Source organism: Onychostoma macrolepis, chromosome 13 (genome assembly GCF_012432095.1).
Source record: "Onychostoma macrolepis isolate SWU-2019 chromosome 13, ASM1243209v1, whole genome shotgun sequence".
NCBI classification, from domain to species: Eukaryota; Metazoa; Chordata; class Actinopteri; order Cypriniformes; family Cyprinidae; genus Onychostoma; species Onychostoma macrolepis.
In genome coordinates, this window is record NC_081167.1 from 20,966,493 (window position 1) to 20,984,774 (window position 18,282).

The 18,282-nt window shown below is 35.2% G+C and overlaps 3 protein-coding genes and 1 long non-coding RNA gene across 5 annotated transcripts; 2 read left to right on the forward strand and 2 right to left on the reverse strand.

The window, feature by feature from the left end:
* The first annotated feature begins 66 nt into the window (after positions 1-66).
* Positions 67-5,083, forward strand: ndufaf1 (NADH:ubiquinone oxidoreductase complex assembly factor 1). The gene is made up of 5 exons (XM_058795090.1): positions 67-206; positions 2,353-2,917; positions 4,238-4,423; positions 4,722-4,796; positions 4,943-5,083. The coding sequence occupies exons 2-5, from the start codon at positions 2,399-2,401 to the stop codon at positions 5,081-5,083; spliced, it is 921 nt and encodes a 306-aa protein (XP_058651073.1). The 5' UTR covers positions 67-206; positions 2,353-2,398.
* Positions 5,084-5,563: 480 nt separating this feature from the next.
* Positions 5,564-9,634, reverse strand: nusap1 (nucleolar and spindle associated protein 1). 2 transcript variants are annotated; one of them, XM_058795073.1, is made up of 12 exons: positions 9,437-9,634; positions 9,022-9,081; positions 8,823-8,936; positions 8,511-8,700; positions 8,274-8,357; positions 7,980-8,092; positions 7,386-7,436; positions 6,984-7,144; positions 6,656-6,816; positions 6,436-6,558; positions 6,193-6,316; positions 5,564-5,699 (listed from the first exon to the last, which is right to left on the reverse strand). In XM_058795073.1, the coding sequence occupies exons 1-12, from the start codon at positions 9,509-9,511 to the stop codon at positions 5,612-5,614; spliced, it is 1,344 nt and encodes a 447-aa protein (XP_058651056.1). In that variant the 5' UTR covers positions 9,512-9,634; the 3' UTR covers positions 5,564-5,611. The 2 variants fall into 2 exon arrangements, with proteins under 2 accessions (XP_058651056.1, XP_058651055.1); XM_058795072.1 differs by having other exon boundaries at positions 6,984-7,147.
* A 154-nt stretch (positions 9,635-9,788) lies between these two features.
* On the forward strand, positions 9,789-11,554 carry oip5 (opa interacting protein 5). The gene is made up of 5 exons (XM_058795106.1): positions 9,789-10,108; positions 10,251-10,317; positions 10,414-10,536; positions 11,099-11,180; positions 11,323-11,554. Exons 1-5 carry the CDS (start codon positions 9,877-9,879, stop codon positions 11,398-11,400), a joined length of 582 nt encoding a protein of 193 aa, XP_058651089.1. The 5' UTR covers positions 9,789-9,876; the 3' UTR covers positions 11,401-11,554.
* A 116-nt stretch (positions 11,555-11,670) lies between these two features.
* On the reverse strand, positions 11,671-17,252 carry LOC131551896 (uncharacterized). The gene is made up of 3 exons (XR_009273841.1): positions 16,993-17,252; positions 16,660-16,720; positions 11,671-15,973 (listed from the first exon to the last, which is right to left on the reverse strand). It is a non-coding gene; the product is annotated as an uncharacterized LOC131551896 (long non-coding RNA).
* Between the last annotated feature and the right edge of the window lie 1,030 nt (positions 17,253-18,282).

Consider the following 18,282-nt stretch of genomic DNA (forward strand, 5'->3'; position numbering starts at 1 on the left):
AGAGCTGCACTACGCATGCGCACACGTCGCCCCCATTGGCTACACAAACAGGATCAGAAATGCGCCGTATCTAATAATTATCTGTTTACATAGAGTTGGCGAAAATTATAAGGATATTTGTTAATCGCTAAATGTGATGTGCGCGGGAATCAGCGTTGAGAGATATTTGTTGTCGGTAGGACCATAAGCACGTGTGCTTGTTTCAGGTAAGGACAGATATATGACGGACCGTAATGGCATGTTTGAGTGTCAAAATGAATACTAAGACGTAGTTGCTTTTTAAGCCATATTTTATGTTTATTCGTTCATTTATGTATTTTTAACTATGATTACACTCGGTGTTTTAACATAGTTGTACCATGTAACTGTAATTAAAACACCTAATCACGCCGTGGCTCTTATGTGTTGACTTGTGAATGTCATGCAAAGTCAAATGAGATTTATTCCTATTGCTCATCAAAGTCAACATCAAGTTAACGTGTAAGTGTTGGCAACAAAAAGAGACGGCTGTGAGATATTCAGGGCTTTTTTTCCCACATGTGTTATGTACCGTTGTGGGTTTCAGTCTTTTGATCGCAGGAGACCCCCAAACTAAAATTTAAAATGCAGCCATATAGTTTAATGTATAAAGACCCAATTAATCCTAATTAAAATTGATATACCGTGAACCAATTAAAAATATTATTTGGAAAATATTTACTGTTTATTAAGTTACAGTTCTACATATATATATTTTTAATTTACTTTAGTACTATACTGTTTTTCATTTATTTAAATATAATTTTTCTTATTTATTTATTTTAATCAATTTTTATTATTTACTTATTTTAATCCAAGTTTTGTTTTCACAATTATTTTAATCTGTCTTGTACTATTTATCTAGTTATTTTTGACTGTATAGACATTTAGAAGCTATATAGATGCCTTTTGAATTTTGGGATGAGGATGCAAGAGAACAATTATAATTGGGGGTCTGTGATACCTAAAAAACTGAAAACCCCAGCCACAGAGCAACTGAAGTTTTTCAATAATTTGTTTCTTGTTATTTAGGATTATTAATCTGGAACAGAATATTTGTAGAAATACCACCGTTAAGTTCTTATTCTACCATGCAGCGTAAACCCCTGCTTTAGACGACAGATATTTTGACTTGGATTACATTACATTTACATTTAGTCATTTAGCAGACGCTTTTATCCAAAGCAATTTACAAATGAGGACAATAGAAGCAATCAAAACCAACAAAAGAGCAACAACATGCAAGTGCTATGACAAGTCTCGGTTAACCTAATGCAGTACACGTAGCAAGTTTTTATTTATTTATTTATTTTTAAGAAAACGAGTAGATAGAATATAGAAAAAAGAAACCTAGTGTTTTTTTTCTTAAAGAAACAAGCAAATAGAATAGAAAAAAGAAAGCTAGTGTTAGTTTTTCAAGAAAAGCTAGCAGTTAGAGAATAAATATGCAATTGATAGAGGGTCAAGTGTGTGTGTTTTTTTTAAATAAAAAGAAGACCGATAGATAAAATAGAATTATAATAGAGAGTTCTAGAGTTAGAGGGTCAAATAAAGATGGAAGAGATGTGTTTTTAGCCGTTTCTTGAAGCTGGCTAAGGATTCAGCTGCTCGGATTGAGTTGGGCAGGTCATTCCACCAGGAGGGATCAGTTAATGAAAAAGTCTGTGAAAGTGATTTTGTGCCTCTTTGGGATGGCACAATAATGCATCGTTCACTTGCAGAACGCAAGCTTCTAGAGGGCACATAGGTCTGAAGTACTGAATTTAGGGGTGCAGAGCCAGAAGTGGTTTTGTAGGCAAACATTAATGCCTTGAATTTTATGCGAGCAGCTATTGGTAGCCAGTGCAAATTGATGGACAGAGGTGTGATGTGCGTTCTTTTCGGCTCATTAAAGATTAATCTTGCAGTGGCATTTTGGATTAATTGTAGCGGTTTAATGGAGTTGGCTGGAAGACCTGCCAAGAGAGCATTGCAATAGTCCAGTCTGGACAGAACAAGAGCCTGAACAAGGAGTTGTGTTGCATGTTCCGAAAGAAAGGGCCTGATCTTCCTAATATTGAATAAAGCAAATCTGCAGGACCAGGCAGTTGTAGCAATGTGGTCTGAGAAATTCAGCTTATCATCAATCACAACTCCAAAGTTTCTGGCTGTTTTTGAAGGAGTTATGGTTGATGAGCCTATCTGGAAGGTGAAATTGTGATGAAGTGATGGGTTTGCTGAAATTAGTGAATTGGATTAGTGAAAACATTAGAATTCAGAAGATCAATCAACATGATATATGATGGTAAATTTAAAAAAAGGTATTTCACTAAATATGTTTTCATTTTTTTTCAGGATTCTACTGAATGCCTGATCTGATCGGAAGAGCTACTACTAGCAAATGGCTGTGTCAAAGACAACATTAAAATCTCTGTTTGGAGTTTATGGTGTCATTCACAGACAGCCTCTGTTATTGCCATCTACCCTGAGATACTCAGTTATACTGAGCACCAGAAGCATCCATGAGCGTGATTACCGCAGACCAGGCCAGCCTCCAGACACCCGCTGGCCCTGGCAAAAGATACAATTCGATTTCTCCAAAGGTGTGGAGGGTGTCAAGAAGCACATCGGGTTGTTGAAGGATGAGTTTGTCCAGCGCTGGACTGGACCTGAAGGAAGGCCGTTAATAGTTCACATGCTGGAACAAACACGTGTCCAGTGGGAGTTCCGTGGACCGGAGAGTCTCAATCAGTGGGTGGTGTCATCCGATCAGGAGATTGGGGGTCGCAGTGAGGCATACATCAAACTGGGCAAGAACAATACCTCGTGTTTGCTGTACGGGACCTTGTGCTCCACACCTCCCCGTGATGGAGAGACTCGATACAGTGGATACTGCACTCTGCGCTCCAAACAATCGCTGGTCAGTGCCGAGAATCTCTCCATCTGATCCATTATTCAATTCCTTGTCATCATCTTTTAGACCTCTTATGCACTTTTCTTATTTCTGCATGGGTTAATGACTAATCTTTGTACAGGACATTGATAGCCACCAATTTATTTGTACAGCAGGTATTAATAGCTGATTTAAAAATATTATGGGAAAGTGTTGATGAAACTGTAATATAATGACTTATTCCATTTAAAATTGTATTTCCTTTGCTTAGTAAACTCCCACCTGATCTGTAAAAATTGCATGAAAAACAAGGTTTAGACAGGGTTTAGATTAATCTTGGATTTGCACTACTATTCAAAAGTTTACTTTTTTTTTTAAAGAAGTCTCTCCTGCTCTCCCAGACTTTGATTAAAAATTCATAAAATATATATATATATTATTATTACAATTTAAAATTAATGTTTCTATTTTAGAAAATGTGTGCCATATCATATCGTCCACGATAATACCGGTATAAATTTTTACATGATAAAAAAGGTGAACGTTATGTTTTCTAATACACGCATGAATTGCATTCAAACAGTGCTGCACGAGCTCGAGACGCTGTCTCGTTAGCCAGGGTTCAAAGTCCAAACCGCGAGGGAAATATGCACTGAAACTGTGTTACTCGTTAGTTGCTCATTAACACTTTTATGAATTTTGACAAGGCATGTGACAATGTGAAATTGTGCTTTGTTTGGTATGTCTGCTAGAATGTTCAGTGTTAAATAAGTATTTTTAAATTGTTTTGTATTAGTGTACAATGTTTAAATAATAATTCATTCCATGTAGCAGCATTACATGGAATACCATGACAATAGATTTACACTTTGAATTAGGTAGTCTGTCATGAATGACAGTAGCTCATTGGAAAAGGATGGAAAATGCCCTTCATTGTGTTTGCACTAATAAATGCTGCTGCCTGTCAGCTGCAACCACCAATAAAACGTTGTTCCATATTTTTTTGCATATCGTCATAAATATCATTATCGCAAATATTCTTGAAATATCGCGATATAATTTTGAGACTATATCGCCTACCCCTACTTGTAATAATATGTTATAAAACTCTTAAAAGTTTTGAATGGTAGTGTGTTTTCAATTTATAATTGTACAATTTATAAAGTACATTGAGACACTTTAATTCATGAGTTGCATGTTACATAATAAGAGTAAGATATTAGAAGGGAGCAGTATTGAGAAACACAGCTTTAGAGTTTGTTATTTGCATAAATTTGCATGCATTTAAAGCCAGCAGTAAAGGAGCAATATGTAATTTGACCTTTAAAACATTCCTTTCTTTTGCAGGCCTCATTTGACAGAAAAAAACACTTTGACTGGTCAAGTTTCAACACATTACATATGCGTATTCGGGGAGATGGAAGACCATGGATGGTAAACGTGTCTACAGAGACCTTCTTTTCTCATCAGAAAGATGACATCTACAGTTACTTCCTCTACACTAGAGGGGGACCCTACTGGCAGGATGTCAAGGCAGGTCTTAAGAAATTTACAAGAATGAACATCTAGAACACTACTGTTTAAAAGTTTGGTGTCAGTAAGAATTAAAAAAAAAAAATTTAATTATTCAGCAGAGAAACATTGATCCGTTTATATATATATATATATATATATATATATATAAATAAATAAAACTTTCAAATAAATGCTGTTCTTATAAATTTTATTATTAATCAGAATTAATTTTTTTTAAATCTTAAATGCAAACACTTGAATGGTAGTAATATTTAATCAAAACTTCTTATCTGTTAATTGTAAAACACTTTTACAGATCCCGTTCTCCAAGTTTTTCCTTTCCAGCCGGGGAAGAATACAGGATAGCCAGCATGTCGTCTGGTTAGATAAGGTCAGCATGGCTTTCTTGTCTCCTCATAGTTTATCTAGTAATTGATATAAGCATTTAATCTTTGTTTTTATTTTTCCTCTGATTATATATTTATGAGCATTATGACATACCTCAGACCTTAAATCAAAACTTGTTTGTGCTTTTAGGTAAAGAGTATTGGTTTTACATTGGGGGATAAAGCAGACGGCCCATTTCAGCTGGAGATTGACTTCATTGGTCTGTGCAATGACCTTGCCCACTCAGAGGAGTTTGCATACGAGCTTTACAAGAGAAACCCAGAGATCTAATTGGATTAAGCAAGATTCAGCAATCGTGGATGACAGACAGACACCGATTTATTAATAAAAACTTCAATGGACATTTTTTGAAGGCTGAAATCTTTTACACACACACACACACACACACACACACAATGACCACATTTAAGACGAAGTACAAAATGATAATTTATGAATATCGCTCAAATTCAAATAAACATTTTATGTGACCAATGTTTTGAGTTTACTGTTTTTGTCTTTACAATTAATTGAAGCCCAGTACAAATAACATTTCATACTAAAAATACATCAGGGCAAACACTTCCTTTTGACAAATATCAAAACAATTTAAGAAGTATAATATCCTTATCTATATATGGATTTAAAAATGAATGCTTTTGTTGGATGACCTCACCTCATACTAAGCATATTAACAAAGCAAAAAAAAAAAAGTGTTTACAGAAGAGCAAAATATGTACAAAAGTTTGGAATAGAAAAGACGAAAGCTAAACATGTACAGTGAAAGTCTAAGATAGCAAAACAGTAAAAACACTGGAGTTAGGCAATGACCAGACCTCGCCTGGAACCCAGCATCTTCTCTTTCTTTTGTTTTCGGTCTTCTGTGTGCTTGGCACGTCGTTCCTCTCTGAAAATTAAAAGGCAAAACATATTCGATGTGGAGAAGTTTCATTTCAGATAATGAGACAGGAAATTCAAATGTATGTATGTTTAAAGGTTTGGTTGTTTATTTTTTTCCATGTTCTCAAAGTCTCTTATGCTTACCAAAGTTGCATTTATTTGATCAAAATACAGTAAAATAATATTGGTTTTAAATTGTAACAATTTCACATTCTAATATGCTAATTTGCTGCTCAAGAAATTTCGTATTATGTTTTGAAAAAAGTTGTGCTGCTTTTTTTTGTGAAAACCTTGTTACATTTTTTAAGATTTTAATATAAAGTTCAAAAGAACAGCATTTATTTGAATTAGAATTTCTGTAACAATGTAAAAGTCCTTACTGTCACTTTTGATCAAATGCATTCTTGCTGAATAAAAGTATTCCCAAAGAAAAAAAAAAAAAAATTGACTCGATTGAACACTAGTGACCAATCAATGCACAACTAAAATAAGCATCTCACCTGGTTTGAACTTGGTGCTGTTTATAGTTTTTCTGGTGTGAAGGAACAGTCACACCAGAATCAGTGTGAACAGATTTATTAAGTGCTGTGTTCTCCTGTTGAGCTCCAAAAGGCTTCAGTTTTCCTGCAGAGGTAAATGAAGACAATGAAAAGAAAGCAGATACAATTCAGTTCAAGGAAGCACTGGCCTGACATGTTAGTTCTGGGCATGTAATTCATATTGTTGTCTGAGTGTGGACATACCTTTGTGTGGTTTGTAGGTGAGTGGACGAGAGAGACTGGTCTTCAGGTCAAATGTGGTGTTCTTGGTGACACCAGGGGTGACTGACATACTGTTGTTCCCATTAAAAACAAATGGAGTAACTCCTGCAAAAAAGAAAAAAAACCAACAACAAAAATTAAAACCAACGCTTCAATTTTTTATAATTTTTTTATTAGCGCAATATAATGGCATTACTCTTACCAGGTGTTTTGATAGCACCAACACTTTTAAGAAGATCAGGTTTGGTAGGAACATCAGATTTCCTCCCTGGAGTGGAGGTAAGAGGGATGAGAGGAGACATACGAGCTGGAGTCTTTACCAGCGAACGCTTGTATTCGTTATCGTGAGTGGCTTGTGAGAACCTAGAGAAGGAAACAGCAGTCAACATTTAAGTACAGCTGTAAAAACTGGTTCTATTATAATAAACTATGTTCAATTTAAACACTTTAATTGTCAATGCTTGGCTTTAGCACCTCAATTTTAATACTAAAAGCATTATAAACATAAGCGAATTTGAGCCCATATTTACCGGACATTGATTTTATTAGTGGTGAGGATAGTTGGCCTGAAGGTGGTGCTGTCCTTCAAAGCAGACTTGCTGGCAGACTGCTGAGTGAGCCTGCGTTTTTCTGCTAATGTTTTTTTCTCCTGCACTCCAGGACTGAAGAGAGACACTCTGCTAGCAGGCACCTTCTAATGGGAGACAATACCAAAGTTTACTTATGATTCAGGTCAAAGTTCCAGAAAGAACACACTTGTTTGACTCATACAATATACAATTCTATTTGAACAAGATGTGAGATTTTTTTCCACAATTTGATAAAAATGACATTATTTGACAACTTGATAAGGTATGTATGTGAATTCACAATGAATCATATGGCACACAGATTGATACTACAGCTTATATTCAAGCCGTTTGGTGACTTACAGTTTGAGCCTTTGTTTCAACCGACTTCATCAGCGTCTTCTCTGACAGAGTCTAAAATTACAAAAAAATAAACCAGTAATAAACAAAACATTTGGAACTCAAACTACACTGTTCAAACCAGTGTTATTTTAGTTTTAAAAAAAATAATATTTTTTGTCAGCTACAGTTCTAGTTCTATATATAGTTTTCATCTAATATTTATATTTTGTTTCATTTAAACTAACAAAAAAAATGTTTCAATAGTTTTAAGGTGATAGTCCACCTAAAAATGTAAATATTTGTCACATTTGCTCATCCTTATGTCGTTGCAAACTTATTTTCTTCTGTGGAACTTGGTTTTATTTTACTTTTTTAATAGTGTTTCTATTTTTTTCTCCAGTGGAAGTCAATGGAAACCAAAACAGTTTGGTTACCAACATTCTTCAAAATAACTTCTTTTATGTTCCATAGAATAAAATAAGTCATACAGGTTTGGAACAACATGAGGGTGAAAAAATAATGACAGAATTTTCATTTTTGGGTGAACAATCCCTTTCACGACAATAACATTGGTTATTATTATTTGACAGGTCCGGGTTTCACTCTCATTGTTACCTTCAGCTCCTTGACAGAATTCCTGAGCACCTCCATTTGTTTGTTCTTCCTTTGGACATAAGAATCGATGGACTCCATCTTTTTGAAGTGAGCCTCATGGAGTTTCTTGAAGTCTAGGGAAGAGTGATTTGCAAATACATTACTCAAGGGCAGAGCTCAGAATATTTGGTTACATGTTTAATGCTCTCAAGTGAAAAAGTGAACTAAACGAGAACAAGAAACTGTCTTTTGAATAGTACAGGAACTGGAAAATATATTTAGTTTTAGTGTATAAAGTTAGAAGGATCTTATTACTAGGAGTTGTCGGCCGCAGTGCAGGTTTTCTCTTCATCAGGCCCTCAAGACGAGGGATTTTACCCACTGTTCTTCTCCCTACACCTGCAATATATACATTTTAATAGTCAACACCACATACGTTGTGCAGGAACAAATCACAAGGTAACTTATCCATCTAATTTATAAGATCTTGATTAAAAGGTTATTTAATGACATTACTCTCAGTGAGCAACTTAAAATCAAGGCAGTATTAACCTTTAACACTTGGCTCTGCAGGAGCACCTTCAGAGTCTGGATTGGTTTCCTCTGATTCTACAACTTTCTCCACAGGATCTTCTTTAGCAGATGTTTCAGGTGGAACTGGTTTCTGCGTGTCCTTGGGTGAGGACACCTTCCTCCTCTTGGAGCCCCTTCGGCCCTGCTCTTGTGCAGGCTTTTCTATATTCTAAATATAACATATTAAAAAAAAATGAATTACAAAACCCAAGACGTGGATATAACTAAAAGTAAAAGATGAAACCGTCCAGACTGAAAATAAAACTGCAGCCTACATATGCTCACGAATACCTGAGCAGTGACAGTTGTGGAGCCACTGAGCTTTCTCTTGGCAGTGCGGCCTTTTCCCCGGCGCTCGGTCACAAACGTTGCAGTGTGCGCGCCCTGCACGTCCACATCATTATCCTGCAAACAAAGCAATGTAATTTGTTACAGCAACTCTTCCCATTTCAGAAAGTGTGTTTAGACAATGCACAAAAATAATACTCACATTTTCAGATGTCTGCTGTTGTGAAAAGTGTTCTTTTAAAGCTTTCAACAGCTTTTCAGCCTAGAAACAAATAAGCATTGAGCATTTAATAAAGTAGATTCGATTGTAAGTCGCTTTGAATAAAAGCGTCTGCTAAATGACTAAATGTAAATGTAACGTTAGATAACGTTCAGTCACAAAATAACTAAATGAAAGGTTTGTGATTTGGCGCAAAAACGCCAACAACAATGTTAACTCAAAATCTAAAGAAAAGTTAACGTACCATACTTTAATTAGCACAGCGTTCGTATTAAAACATATTTAACAAATCTACATTCACTCATGCAAAATACAGGTCATTTATTAGTAACGTTACACATGGAATGGCTTTAAGTAAACAGCACTGCATCGCTTTACCATAGTAAACGTGATTTACCTTCATATTTGCTTTCAGTCCAACCTCTTTAGCAAGGCGCTGCAATTCCGCGTATTTAAGCGAATCCAAATCCATATTGTGGATAAACTCAATGTAAAATCTGCAGATAATTTATATAACTGTTATACTGAAATTGACGACTCTGTGATCTACAGCTCGGTTTGTTTAGGTGGGATTGCCGTTTGAAAAATAACATCTTTCAAAAATCAGTCTTTTCCGCTAGATGATTGGTTGAGAAGCCCATGACGACGCAACACTACATCCAATAGGAAGTGGCGTTTATGTCTCGTTGGTTTTGATTGGCTTAAAGGCTTCAGCAAAGGCGGGGCTTCATTAAGCGGCTTAGGGCGCCACCTAAAGTTCAAACTCATAAATGAATGAACGTGGTTGCGTCTTTTGAACTTGTGTGAGCAAAAACAACAAAACTAGTTCATGTAATCATGTCGACCAGCACTCGAAGTTTTCTCGAAAGCTCTTATGATATCGGCCCATGTGACTCGACACAGACTAGCTCAATTGCAGATCAGCTAAGAGCTGTGAAGGACGGAGAAGTCTGTATGGCAGACTTTAGGAATTGCAGTGTTCTACAATGCATGACATGCAACACAGTGCTTGGAGACTCTCTCGGGATCTGCGGGGAAGTCCAGAGCCTCCACAGTATCATTTGTTTGGGTAAGTTGTTCTCGGAATACTTTTAAAAGCATGCAGACGATATGAATGCAGCCTTGAATACTTTTGTAAAAAACACCAAAGACCAAACACGTGGGTGACTGTTGTGATAATAACCACTGCATTTTAATCTTTCCCTTTGAAGAAGTCACTGAGGATGTGAGGGTAAACAAAAAGCTGGAGATGAGTTTGAATGGTCATCTGGCTTTCTCGTAAGTATTGCTGTGTGTTGATCTCAGCCCTTCAGCTTATGTCCAGCATGTGTATGTGCTGGATGTCCCATCATCCTGTGCTTTCTCTGTCTGTAGGACCTACCAAGTCCTTCACTGTGATGGTTGCCATGGTGCAGTTGGCCTGGTTCTTCACTCCACCCCAGAGCACATGTCTGCTTTACGGAACCTCTTCCTTTTACGAAAAGAGCTGATAAACTGGTGGGTGTAATTTGTTATAATGTCCACACAAACAGAAGAGCATTTCTATTTATAAGGAATAGTTCACCCAAAATGAAAAATTGCTAAAAATCTATCCACCCTCAGGCTATCCAAGATGGTAGATGATTTTGTTTCTTCATCAGGACACATTTGGAAAAATGTAGCAGTACAGTATGGGTGCCGTCACAAGGAGAGTCCAAACAGCAGATAAAACATCATCATAATCTGCCAGTAATCCACACGACTCCAGTCCATCAATTAACATCTTGTAAAGTGTAAAACTGCATGTTTGTGTGACTGGAGTCCTGTGGATTACTTGTGAATTACTGTGATGCTTTTATCAGCTGTTTGGAATGTTATTATGCCGGCACCTATTCACTGCTAATGATCAACTGGTGAGCAAGTGATATATTGCTAAATTATTCAGAATCTGTTCTGAAGAAGAAAAACTCATCTACTGTCTGGATGGCCTGAGAGTGAGTACATTTTCTTTTATGTACTTTTTTTTTTTTTTTTCAATTTATCTTTTTTTTTTTAATTTGACAAATGTTTTACATTTTAGCTACATGCTAAGAAGTGGCACATGTGTTAAAGCCTCCAAAATCAACTTCAAACACCGACTCATGGACAAAAATATTAAAGAGGTATTTTTGCCCATAAATATTTAGTTTATTTTACAGAAGGGGATCAACATTATATTTTATTCAGTTATATTATAGATTGCCTTTACAGCTACTCAACTCAGTTGGGTGAAACATTGTGAATTTTTCTTTCTCCTCTTTTTAGCTGAAGCAGGATTTAGAAGCTCAGGTGAAGATTCTGGAAGGAATGATGGAAAAATTGTGCACACACAATGTAAGCTAAAGAAATGCCAGGCATTTAATATGTATAGTTATGTTATAACTGCTGAAATAAAGTGTATATATATTTTTTTGTATTATGTCTTGAATAACAGTTTCATTCTTTGGAAATGTTTAAAATGGTTATTGTATTTCTTTATTTACATTGTGCTGAGAAAGGAATTTTATAACCGTAAATAAAAGTATATATTGTTGTATTATTAAAGTAATGACTAATCTATTCTCTTGCACTACCAGATGAATATAACACTGAAGAAAGAAAACACAACACATGTTTATGATTGGCACCATGCTGCTTTTTTTATTGCTAAAATTTAATATTTTTTTGTACAAAATCATGCGGGGCGCATCTGTAGTGCATAGATCAGACTAAGCATAGAGTTTCACATTCAGAGGCATATAAACTTATGTTCTGCACTATCTGCATTGAACATGAAAAAGAACTTCATTTTATTCCATTTAAACTCACAATTGTTAGTTTTGCTAAAACGTACTGTATCTTGCCTCTTGAATCACAGACTTGTTACATTTCTGTCATACAATACTCAACTTCAATCCAAAAGTAACATTTTTAATGAATACATCTGTGAATAATTTACAGCAGCGATAAACCTTTGGGATTTCATGCATTTGAAAAGAAAGTCACAACATTGGTCCACTCATAGATTTATCACATTTCTGCATAAATATGTTCAAGCAAAGCTTAATTATTGCATGCAGCACAAAACATTTTTTTGTCCACTTCTACCATGCATCAACAAACGTTTTTTGCATTCTTATTAAAAAAATACTAGTTAATTCCCAATGGATCTTTTTCATTTTGTGAATGTATTGTGGTATATCGTTTACCCAGGACTCACTGAGACAATGAATCATCAGAGTGTCACAAACTGCTACCAGAACACTGCTCATATTGCTGTTAATGAAAATAAGCTGTAAATATACATACAGCTTATGTGCGTTCCACAATGGTTTGTATGTAAACATGCAAGGTCAATAGAAGGGCATAAGCCCTGTATATGTATGTATGTATATATATATATATATATATATATATATATATATATATATATATACACACACACACACACACACACATACACTACCTGTCAACTTTCTTCCACCTGTCCAAAATAAAAAAGGTCTTTCATATTTGTCAGACCCTTGGTGCTACCTTCACATTTATTTGGTGTCAACGAATAATGGGGCTGCTAACAGCTAGTTCTGTACTACCAAATATGAGCAATGGGATGTTCTGGATAAAACACTTACCACTGTCACAAATATGCTACAGATTTCTATTTCACAAACACCACTGAACTATTCCGACACTATAATTCATGCATAAACTGATTATTGCTTCTAAACGTTGAACTTAATACACATCATGGCTTGCATATCTTTGAGTATATTTAAAAATATAGTTTGCATTCCAGTCATTGAGGTATTTATCTACATTACAATGCTTTGATAATTGCTTTATGCCACTTAATATACTACATGTTACTTTAAAATCTAGAGTTTCTGCTACTAAGAATAATCTACCTACAGCTCTAGTCTGAGACAACATTACCTGATGGAGAATGCAATATTAGAGGTATGAATACAAACACAGTTCTAGGTTACCCTTTCTAATCGGGACGAGAATACTTTAGTCTTCTTTGTGTCCGATTATTACAGACCAAATAACGTTTCAGGATCAACTGTTTCCAAGGAATTATCTTGAAACAGGTATGAAATTAAACTCTTTACTTCTTCCAAGCCACCGAGCCAAATTTTCTGCCCGTTAGGGACTGTCGTTTTGATCTGAGTCAACTATTTTGGGCCCAGAACTTAATTTTGCACAGTACAAACTAGGACAAACTCACACAGTGCTTATGAAACATATATATGTATTTCAGCATGGCTAGCTGCACGTCAATACCAACCGCCATTTTTCTAATCCTCAGCATGCTACAACACATTATTATTAACTAATAGTGATTACCTGTGAATAAACAACTGTGTTTGCCGATTAAAAACTAAAACGAACAAATTCAACATGAGTGAAAATGACTCGCCTAGTCGCCTCTTAATCAAATCGATCAAGATGTAGATGCTGCATCCATGGTGGTTACTAACTAAATCATTATCTGCCTATTTTATTTTCTAAACGACTTTATTATAGCATATACTGAATGTCACTACGACTATTAAACTCAGCAAGCATCGCTACCGTACATGCATGGCCATGTTTATGCTGGCACTACAAATCCCGCCACCCTAAAGCAAGCGGATGAAACTATACATCATTTAATGGAAGACATTGGTGATTTTGTTGTTTTTGCGAACAACTTGTCACTTGTTTGTACAATATACATATTCATCTCAAAACAAGACAAAGGAAAGAAACAAATATTGCACATTTCCCACACTGAGGCCTCACTACTCTTTCTCCCATGAAAATTCATACTCGGTACATGATACTTTTATTTCTACCAATCCATATGATAGAAACTACTGTACAAACGAAACAAAAACTGGGTACATTTTCTCAACACAGATGAAGTTAAATTCCTATGTTCACAGTGCACTGTTGCTGAGGACCCAGCACAGGCTGTGACCAACTTGCCATAATCTATTTTAGACGATACATTAAAACATACTAAACTATTAACAACTATTTAAAAACGTTGTGACCAGGGTCTAACATTTAACCATTCTACTGCCTTTCTTCAGGCCTAATGAGGATGATAACTATGAGAATGTTACTGAATGAAAATGACACGTTTATTTCACTCTGTATATTCTCTTGGAAAACATGTAGGACAAATAGATATTGGCAGCCAAACCTTTGGAATAAATCAGATTTTTTTAATGGTTTTGATTTTATGTTTTTATGCTCACCAAGGCTACATTTGTTTGATCAAAAATAGATTTGTTTTCTATTTTTATATATTTCAAAATGTACTTTATTCCTGTAATGGCAAAGCTAAATTTTCAGCATACATTGCTCCAGTGTCACATGATCCTTCAGGACACAATTTGGTTTGATTTGGTGCTCAAGAAACATTTTTTGTTTTTAATCAACATTGAAAACTATTTTTGCTTCTTAATGTTTTTTTATGGAAACTGTGACACACTTCCTTGTAAAAGTTATGATAAGTATGATTTTAAAAAAGAAAGAAATTAATACTTTTATTCAGCAAGAATGCATTAAATTGATCAAAAGTGACAGTAAAAACAATAATGTTACTAAAAAATATTTCAAATAAACGCTGTTCAATTAACTTTCTATTACTCAACAAACCCTGTAAAAATACGTCATGGTCTCAAATCTAAAGCTGATTTCAACACTAACAATAATGAAGGATCATGTGGCACCAAGTAATGTCTGCTAAAAAATGTAGCTTTGCATCACAGGAATAAATTACATTAAAAAAAAAAAATTAAAATAGAAAACAGTTATTTTAAATTTTTCCTAGTATTACTGTTTTACTGCATTTTTCATCAAATCAATGCAAATCAACTTCTTTCAAAAAAAGTTAAAAAACATAATTATTCCAAACTTTTGGCCACCAGTGTCCAACCAGTGAACTACTAGGTCTCTATATGATTTGTGTGATATTCCAAACCTATTAATAAAATAACATACATGAAGTGAAAAGAAACGCGCTCACTTCTCTTCCAACTGATTTCCAAACCATCTGACAGACAATGACTTATTTACATTACTGTGAGAAAAGCATGTGAATATAGTTTGATCGGAGTGCTCGCTGTGTGGGTCTGAGCTGTGGTAACTTCTGAGGTAGTAAAATAATTATATTTCATTATGTCCTGCATCTCATTAGCGCCCCACCCCCACTAGAAAGGTTTAACTGTGGAATTTATAAAGCTTATGTTCAGGTCAGTGTGCCACTGTCTGTCTTGGTTTGTCAGTACAAGTACATAGAAAACATGAAAGCATGGTTCGTGGTTTTGCAAAAGCACCAATATGAGTTCTGAATTAAGAGAACAGCTATCTGTCTACAGTTTGTTGTCTCAGAAATTAAATTTTCAGCCATTTTCAAGACTAAATAAATGACCAAGTAGTGCTTTACTGGTAGGTTTAAAGCTAAGCCATGGAAATAGATAATTGAGAGACAGGAGCTTTTAAAAAAAACGTGTCTAGGCACTTAATCTGCAGATAATTAAAACTGTTGGATGAAGCTACATCATCTTGCTTGCATGATCTAGTTTTGAAATGTGCATTTGTTTTACCTGCAAAGCAAGTGCGCTTCCACTATTTCCATTTTCACTTTTAACACAACCTGCAACCATATAAATACTACACTGGATTTTATTTATAACAAATATGACCAGAAGATGGCTCTGTACTGTGGCACAATTGTGTTACTTTTTTTGGACACATGAAGAGCTTATCGTTCTTTCATGGATAAAAACAACTTCAGTTGTAGTCTCCAAAGTGCAGAGATGATATGTTCATAGACCAATGACAGTTGGTATGCTGAACAAACATTTCCCTGAAATAACGCTGGAGGAAAGTCAACTTATCGGGATGGAGAGCAGTTTGAAGAACAAAGACATGATGGTCTCATCTGCACAGAACGGACATATGAAACAGATCAGACAAGGCAAGGAGGTAGGGCTGGGTTGACATATATTGATTTTAATCAATCTTTATTTTGATAAACCAAGATCAGTTTTTAAATCCCAAGATCAATCTTTTAGTTTATGCTATTTTGTTGATGCGTGAACAAAACTTCATTAAACATTATCTGTAGCACTCCCGCCATCCAATAATCACAGTAAGCCCTAACAATATTAGCTTTCAAATCGAGACAATTTTATCACAAAATTCAAACAATAAATACTATTTTTACAATCTTTAATATTAAACATGGAAAGAAACAGTACAACTTGCATGTACTACAAGCAATTAAAATGTTTGTATAAATCAACCTAAATTTAATTTAAGTGTTTTAACTTCTATCGTATAAATCAAACTACATTTTTGCGTTGGTGTTGGTTTTAATGCTAAAAATAAACAGCAATTGAATTTAAAAGTTTGGACTTGTTCATTTAACCTCTAATATTATTTTAATGTTTATAACATTAGTACATAACATATACTGTACCTGATAGTATGTCCAAATGAATTGAAATCAGAATCTAATAAAGAGCTTGTGAATCTGGATCAAATTAATTCGTGAAATCAGTGTCAATACCCAGCCCTTCTACAAGGAAGTATCTTGTGTTATTTTTGCTGCACAAATTGACCTACCTGGTCATGAGTTCCTTTCAAGACTGTTCCTTTCTCTTCTTGATATGACATATGAAGGGCACTGTTTTGATAAGACAAAGCAGGTTAATTAAAATCTGCATTCTCGTTTAACAATATAGTTATAAGTTCTAGAGGACTTATGAAAGGAAAGGACAAAGTGCTTGAAAGAACAATGAAAATGAATATTAATACACAACCAAATAATGTGCAGCTCTTCTGCACAATGCACGACCATCTAACGAGTGACGCAAGTGCTGGAATGCGAAACTGCAACACAAAGATTAGACAAAGACCAGCTCCTGTAGTACATGCCAACACTCATCGTGCACTTACCGTCTCCGGTGATCTCGTGCTGGTTTCGAACCGAGTGAACTGGAACTAAAAGTCACCTCCATCATACTCGTCGGTTGAGTACGAGGGGCCAGGCTCCGCGATGTTCGGTGAGCCTGGCCCCGCTGCGCTGCTGCGGCGGACGACTGCGCGCTACGCCATTTCGGTCCCGTGTGCTCTGCTGCTGCAGCACTCTTCCGGCGTGCATCGGTGTCTGCGCTCTGATTGGACAGCCGAGCGATCCTTCAGGCGAACAAGGCCCGCCCTCTGGGACAACAACAGATGCTAGTCTACAAGTGAACAGAGATTTTATATGAATGAAAAATTAACAGCAGCATTCTAAATAACAGCCAAGAGAAAGGTAGAAAGAAAAAGAAAAACGCCAAAGGGAATCAAAAACACAACAAGAAGACACGTGAAAAAAATAAATAGAAAAAAGATTAATTCACATACTTAATATTTTGTTCATGAATATTTAGGAAAAACTTCCAAATATTTAAAGTCTCTTATGGTCACCGAGGCCGAATTTATCTGATCAAAAATACAGTAAAATTATAATGTTGTGAAATATATTTACAATATAAAACAACTGTTTTCTATTTTCAAATGTAATTTAGTCCTGTGATGGCAAAGCTGAATTTTCATCATACTCCAGTCACGATCCTTCAGAAATCATTCTAATACGTAGACTTGGTGCTCAAGAAACGTTTCTTACTATTATTAATGTTGAAAACAGGTGAGCTGCTTACTTTTTCGATAAATATATTTATTTATTTATTTATTTTTTTTAAAGAACTGCATTTATTTGAAACAGAGTTTTTCTAAATGTTGTGGGATGACTTAAAAGTCACTTTTGATCAGTTGAATGTGTTCTTGCTGAAGAAAAATATTAATTTCTATAATAATTTAAAAATATTACTGACCCTAAACTTTTGAACAAATACAGGATATCGACACGTGTGGAGGGAGATTTGTTTGATTATTTTGCATATACATAAGGTCAGATTACTGATTGAATAAATGGATGACTGTATTAGTAATATGCAACGCGTGGAAGGCAAATAGCTAAACAAAATAAATATTTAAAACCTGGCAATAGTTTTATTGCACTAGCACTGAATAAATATAGTAGCCTGTTGTTAAGGCTTGACTCAGTGTTAGTCTATTTTATGCAATAAAATAAGTTAAATGAATGTGCCTAAAACATGGAAAGCATTTCCAAATCTTTCCAAACCGGTTTTGTGTAATGTATGTGTCTAAAGCTTGACTACATTGTGTGTTTTGATCTCACAC